At 45.7% G+C, this 7,227-nt stretch overlaps 1 protein-coding gene across 5 annotated transcripts in view; it reads right to left on the bottom strand.

Moving 5' to 3' along the window:
* Positions 1–2,095: 2,095 nt before the first annotated feature.
* Positions 2,096–7,227, bottom strand: part of npas2 (neuronal PAS domain protein 2) — a 61,249-nt gene continuing 56,117 nt past the window's right edge. For 2 of the 5 annotated variants that reach the window (XM_076275352.1, XM_076275353.1), the window contains exons 15-22: positions 7,222–7,227; positions 6,947–7,018; positions 6,229–6,414; positions 5,742–5,942; positions 5,284–5,477; positions 4,344–4,436; positions 3,904–4,132; positions 2,096–2,758 (exon numbers count right to left, since the gene is read on the bottom strand). The exon at positions 7,222–7,227 is cut by the window's right edge and continues 80 nt beyond it. In XM_076275352.1, the coding sequence (XP_076131467.1) occupies positions 2,570–2,758; positions 3,904–4,132; positions 4,344–4,436; positions 5,284–5,477; positions 5,742–5,942; positions 6,229–6,414; positions 6,947–7,018; positions 7,222–7,227 (1,170 nt within the window). In that variant the 3' untranslated portion in view covers positions 2,096–2,569. The remainder of the gene's footprint in view (positions 2,759–3,903; positions 4,133–4,343; positions 4,437–5,283; positions 5,478–5,741; positions 5,943–6,228; positions 6,415–6,946; positions 7,019–7,221) is intronic. The other 3 variants (XM_076275354.1, XM_076275356.1, XM_076275355.1) reach the window with 3 other exon arrangements.

The following is a 7,227-nucleotide window of genomic DNA, read 5'->3' as shown; positions in this document are numbered from 1 at the left end:
AAGGAATGTAGAGGATATATTTTTTCCATACAAAAATACTTTCCATTTAATTCACACACTACATTGGTTGTATACTACCACGGATCTCGCTCTTAGTATGTCAATATACAGAATCCTAAAAGACATTATTTCATAAAAGTATAAATTAAACATTCTTTTTTAAATTGCACATAATAAAGGGTCAAACGGCACATACTGTGAATCTTTTAGTGTTTCTTTTTTTTCCTGCTCATTGCTATAATGTTTTTTTTTCTTCTTTTCAAATCTTTTTTTCCACAAAGAGCAGCACCAGTCCTTTGAAGCGAATGGCGCTTACAAAAACGTGGGCGGCAGCCTCTCACCCACCACACAGGCCACTAGAGAGGCAGTGAACGCAGGGGCCATCAGAGTGCTTTCCTTTTTTCTCTTTTCTTTCTCGTTTGTTCTTCCTCTCTTTCTGTCTTTCTTATGCCTTTCCTTCACTCTTGGCATTCAAATCCCAAAATGTGTCGATCACCTTTCTGCCAGTGTGATCTCAAACTCTACAGTTTGGCCAACCAAGGCTTCTGAATCAAGAGTGCTATTTTGTGACAAAGTGACAAAGGATGCTGTGCTCAGTATTAAAGGGAAATAGGTCCTAAATGTATCTGTTGGCTTAGTCAACAGTTTAAAAATGTTAAAGCCTATTTTATTCCAACCTGAATACATAGATGCACTCAGTATGTCGACTGGTTAAAGGTTTGCACATCTCTGAGTGTTTGTGGATATAAGGGTTTACAGACTTGCCTGAATGCCTACAAAGTGCCACCGTGTGTAGAAGTGTGTACAACTGAAATTCTGTGATTGTCGTTTACATTGATCTCATATGTCTCTGCTCTTGTTAACCTGGCTTGTTCCTTGACAGCAGAAAGGGAGAACATCCATGTCCTGATCTCACAAACCCCAAAACAAACACGCACACACATACGCACGCACACGCACGCACACATGCACGGAATAGAAATGGCACATCCTGACAATGCCATAAGAAAAGGGTGTTCGATCAGCTTGCACAAATAATCATTAATGTGCTTCCAGTCACAATGTAAATTTGAGTCATACATTATAAAAAATATATAACTACATAATAGGAACTCTTGTGTAATACTGAGAGAGTTGCATTTAAACCGCCTAAAAAAATGCAGTGTATCACCATCATCCATAAAAGCTTGTTTCTACACTTGAATGTGAAGAAAGGGGCCATTCGAAAAGCTGTCTTAAGGACACATGACTAAATCATGTCCTCACATAGCTTCACTTCAGCTATTTTGTGTTCCTGTTTGTTGGGCGATAGCTTGTGTGCTGTGTGTTTTTAGGTCTGTTTTAAGTGACACGCCACATGCAGCAATCCAGGTAACCCAGCAATTTAGAAATTCAGAGTGGCAAGAAGACATTAGCAATCTCATCCCAAACATGTTTAGACAAAATCCTGACTATGACTTGTTACCATGTTACCTGGAATGATAATGAAGTGTGAGTGTACGCTGCTAATTCATCTCTGTTTGACCTATTGATGATACCTCAGTGATGTGTTTTACTCCAACATGACAGGGGATAATGGGAGATGGGTGCGATTCCTCGCCTAATGTCTCCTCCTCATCCTCCTCATCTCTCTTCCTCACAACTGATTGTCTAGACCAGAACGGAGAAGCGTGGAGTCTGTCTGGTCTGCTGAGGGCAGACTGGAGTAGCAGTGATCTAAGCAGCTGTGTTTGTGTGTTCCTCTGCCAATGGGACATACTAGTGGTTTGACTGAAGAGGGCGAAGTGAGTGATTTGGCTTGTCCTGATGTTGTAAAAAGGGGTGTGATTCTGTCATCTGACCTGACTCATCTCAGTACCGGGCAAGTTCCTGCTCTGCAATAATTGACCAAACCAAACATCTGATTCTTTTTTGTTTCTTTCAAAATGACATTGTGATCCTATCAGTGCATTTTACTTGTTTTTTTGTGTCTCCTTTTTCTTCCTTCTCAGGCTTGAGTTTTTGCCTCCATCTCACACGTCAGCGTCAGGGAGGAGTCTCTGCACACACACACACCGCCCCCTCCCCCCCTCCCCCCCTCCCACTCATACACACACACACACACAATCCCCTCCCCTTGAGCACCGTAACAACAAAAAGAAAGCACCACCCCTGCACACGTGCACAGCAAGCCACACCCATCTCCCAAGATCCTTTGCATGAAGCAGCCATGAACTCTGTGAGTGAGGCATTAGGGCGGCACAAGGCCCCCTTCCGTCCCCCACTCTTGACAACACAGGGCAAAAAGGTCTCCCGGGGGCTGAATCTCGCAGGTCAGAGGGCATCGCCGTGGGAACAGCTGGACTTTGGCTTCCTCATGATAGCAATTTGTTTATGAGAGAGCACGCTTGCCTTTGTCGTCTAGGAAATAAGAGTCATATGTCTCCTTGACAAAAAGAGAGAGAGAGCCTCCTTCGACTCATTTCATTTATTTGTTTTTGTTTCACCAGCATCCCTTTAAAACGGCGCCCCTCACCCCTGGCCAAGTGCTCAATGCGGTCATAAGCCTCTCTTTCCCCAGGAGGCGTGGCTACCGCTGGAGCAAGTTCCTGAAGTCTGATAGGCTGCCTGCTTGAGTCTGGGAATGGTGTTGTTGTTGCTGCTGCTGTTGTTGCTGTGGCTGTTGCTGGATGTAGCCCACAGCACCTTGCTGTGGGACATTAGTGGTGTGGAAGAAGGCCTGAGTTTGACTGCTGTGTAAGAGACCTTGGGGCTGCATCTGTTGACAAATGGACAGACAGAGAATGGCCCATGTCATATACTGTACAGTACACATTCATATATATGTGACACTCCACAGCAAAACCAGACGCATGGTTAACTTATTGTAGTTTCATGAAAGACCATAAAACAAGCCTTCAAATGATGCATATATGTAGGATATTGACAAACCTACATAAAGTAGGTAGTTAGGCAGGTAGTAAGTAAGGGAGAGATTACCTATTCATCTTTATAGATGTTTTGGAAGGGCATTGATTTGCCTCATTAATACTTCATTCCACTGTAAGTGTTATACTCAATTTATGGATGTTAATAATAAAACTATCAGTGGTATATTAATACCCCTACAAAATAGGGACAGTCTACTGTTCTGTTCTGAAGCACTTCCTTCACTAACATTTCAATTTTCTGTAAACATCTCTTTAAAACTCTGGTGTCAGCTTTATCTTAACCAGACACACTCATTTCCATAGACACTACAGAAGCAGCCTCTCTGGTCCTGTCTGGGCTACCACTGTGAAAGGGCCAATGTACTTGTTTATTCCGCTTTCCTTCGTTTTGCTATCATGGGCCACTTCACTGAAGTCAGAGGTGACATTTCTTTGATTCCGTAATGTAATAAATATCCTTCAGTGAGCTCTCTTAACAAGGGTTTAAACAGTAGCCTTCCAGTTGCTGCCACATGAACTGGCATTAGCAGGCCCCCCCCCCCCCCCCACTCTCTCCACTTCTCTATGTCCCACACACTCTTAGGACCATCACTACTCTACCAACACCAACAAGTGGAAATACAAACACAAAGTGGAAAGGAGAGCACTTGAAGAGCACAGACCTGAACGAGGACTAATTCTGTATCGCACAAAAAGTGGCTGGAGTTTTTTTTTTTTTTTTTACATAATCCTACTTAAAGACAAACAGACAAGCCTCTTAATCTTAACAAACTCATAACCTTCCTGGCCGAGGTAACAAAGACACTATAGACCTGACATACCCTTTTGCTCTGTCACCTTTCCCCATTCCTCCCTAGCTGAAAGAAGTGTTGCTTCAGCTGCTGTTGTTGCACACGCACACACACACACACACACACACACACACACACACACACACACACACACACACACACACATACACACACACACACACCTGAAAGAAGTGCTGTTGTTGCTGTTGCTGCTGTAGTTGCTGCTGCTGTTGCTGCTGAGGCGGGTGCTGAGGATGAGGATGGTAGGTGGCCTGGGCCTGGTGGGTGATGAAGGTGTTGTGGGGGATCATGATGGGCGAGGTGAAGACAGGCACCGCCGAGGGCACCAACACAGCATTACAGTTCATTTGCTGGAATGAGGGCGGCATCATCTGCTGCTCAAGAGAGTATCTGAGAACACACAAACACACACACACACACACACACACACATGAATACATATGCAAATAGACACACACAAGTAGGTTACCAGAAACTGCATGTATCACAAGGTCATAAAAAATTGTCAAGCATACATGCACTTACATAAATAACTTTAATTCAAAAGATAAAAACAAACTATCAAATCCATACAGAGATAGACGCACATACACACACTTACTTGGTTTGCTGGATGGCAGCATTGCATTGTGAGGACTGGGTAGACCCACTGCCATCCTGCACGAGTGCCTGCATGGGCTGGTTTAGCAGCATCCTGTACAGAGAGAGAGCAGTGTTCAGGACAAGGTTCAAAGTTCAGAGGTCAATCAACAGAGTAGTGCCAGAGACTTTCTAATGTGGAGACACAGCACTCAAAAAATCCTCCATAGAAATGCATGGGGCTAGTTTGTAACGCCAATATGGCCGTGTCTACACATATCCCACCCCTTCCTTGGCAAAACGTCGACATGTGAATACATTGAGCCAATCATGTGGTGTGATGTGAAGACATCGTGCCAATCATGTGTTGTGAACTCGCAGCTGGAGCATAATTGGTGTCATGAAGCCTTGCCCACGCGCATTTCTGCTGAATAGTATGCCCTATGAGTGCCCAAAAAGCGTTGCAATATGGCCGCCGTGGAGGGACTTTGGTAGTGCTCTATGAAAACATACACGAATACCATGCTACCTCTATCAACTGTGCAAGGAGGTTCATCAGGGAATTTTCCCATAGACTTGCATTTACAAATCATTGTAATTGATTGACATGTGCAGTTGCTGGTGTATGAGGGTGAGCTAAAACACTAGTGGCACTGTGCCCCTGACAGCCTGCTGTGATGCCAATACCACAACTCATACTCCCCCCTCAGACAAAGGAGACACAGACTCCTATTAGACCACACTGTCATGTTGACTAATATGTTAGCGAGTGGATATGCTAGCGAGTGGATGAGTAGATTGTATGTTAGAGACTGGATATGTATGTTAGTAAGTGGATATGTATGTTAGTGAGTGGATACTCAGTAATGCTAGTGATTGGATAAGTTAGTGAGTGGATATTCAGTAATGCTAGTAAGTGGATATGTTAGCGAGTAGTATGTGTACAGATATGCGCGTCTGACCGTAGCTGTCCGTCCTGTCCGTAGTGTGTGGTGTCGACTTGTCTTTGGCTGGACTCCTGTAGGGACCGACGGTTGGTGTGGGAGAAGAGCATGGGGTTGCTGTAGAAGGGCATGGTCAGGCTGGTCTGGGTCTGCACGGGCAAGCTCACTGTCTGCATAGAACCACCAACGCCCAGTCGCTGCTGCTGCTGCTGCTGCACACACACGCACACACACACACACACACACACACACACACACACACACACACACACACACACACACACACACACACACACACACAAAGACAAATATTAAAGCATTACTTTTCCAAACATTTAAAATGTAAGGAAATTTAAGTGAAAAATGTTTAGATGCTGTGTGAGAATCGATTGGGGGATATGTACAGTATGTGTGTGTGTGTGTGTATGTATGAGAGAGAGAGAGTATGTGAGTGTAATAAGCTATTGGTGTTGTACCTGTGGTGAGGAGCTGTTGGATGCGTCTCTCAGAAGCGCGTGTGGGGTTATGGAGCTGTGAGGTCCACACATGGGGGGTTTGGGGTGCCCTGTGGTCTGCCTGATCACGCCCGACTGGCCGTGCTGAGACGGCCGCCCCGGGCCCTGCTGCTGGGGCGGCGGCGAGGGGTAATCACTGTGGAGCGGTTGCTGTAGCAACATCTAGGGCCACATAACAAACCAAAAAGCTCACAGTTCTGTGCTAGATACACACATACACTTAAAAAGGGGGCGCGGGACCAAAGCAGAACTTCGATGATTAGTGTTGTTCCACTGCTGTTGCTTGTAGAGCTTTTTTTTGGCTCTACCACTAAAGCCTGGGATATCTATACTCAGCCAAACCTCTACCACTGTGTATGCATGTCTAGGGACTTGTGTGTGTGTGTGTGTGTGTGTGTGTGTGTGTGTGTGTGTGTGTGTGTGTGTGTGTGTGTGTGTGTGTGTGTACCTGTAAGTTTGCCAGCTGTAGCTTCTCTTTAATGTCGTGCAGCTCCTGCTGCTGGGTCTTGATGTCGGCCTGCAAGATGCGTGTCCTCTCCTCCAGCTGCTCCTTCAGCTGGTGCATCACCCCCAGCTGTGGCTGCTGGAACCCGTACATGGACGACTGCTGCTGCTGTTGCTGCTGCTGCTGCTGCTGCATCACACAGGGAAGAGGGGTCAAAGGGGAAGGTTCAGAGTTCACAGCACACATCAGGCACAAGCTGCAGTACATCAATCACAAAACACTCCCTTTATGCAAATGGAGACCAAACGTCACAATAATAGCAACATTAGGTCTGGCAAGTTACTATGGTGTGATAGGAAACAAAGGGTATGGTGATCAGACATTCTTGGAAAAACAGCATAGTTCAGTGTTGAATGTTCACAGGTCACTGACAGGTAAGGGATTGACACAGTAGGAGAAGAGAAGAGAGGAAAAGAGAAGAGAGGAAAAGAGAGGAGAAGAGAAGATAAAAGAGAAGAGGGAAGAAGAAAAGATAAAAGGAGGGGAGGGGAGAAGAAGGGATAAGCAGGAAGGGATAACTTTAAGGAAGAGAGAATAAGAAGAAAGGAAAGAGGGAGGCAGGAAATGATAGATGCGAGTAGACGCGAGGAGCAACACAGAGGAGGAGAGAGGGGTAGAGAAAGGGAGGATGAGAGGGAGGGAAGGAGATGGAGGGACCAACCATGACGGAGTGCTGGCTGCAGGAGGGTGAAAGGGGGAGGAGCTCTGATGAGCCCTGTCTCTGGATCAGCACCTGGGTCAACAACAACACACACACACACACAAACAGCAGCGTAGGACATAAATATAGAGCACAGGGATAGGATTGGGTAGAATAAACACATGCACAATCACTACATATGGTTACACAAAGCCAGGTGTGTGTAGGTGTGTGTGTGTGTGTTGTGGGGGGGGGGGGGGGGGGGGGGGGGGGTGGTGGGTGGGTTGTTTATTCACCTTTGA

Source organism: Alosa pseudoharengus, unplaced genomic scaffold (genome assembly GCF_046254945.1).
Source record: "Alosa pseudoharengus isolate Yale_2024_CS ecotype anadromous, Long Island Sound unplaced genomic scaffold, YU_APseudo_1.1 YU_APseudo_1.1_scf_8, whole genome shotgun sequence".
NCBI lineage: Eukaryota > Metazoa > Chordata > Actinopteri > Clupeiformes > Clupeidae > Alosa > Alosa pseudoharengus.
This window is presented reverse-complemented; position numbering and strand designations above follow the sequence as displayed.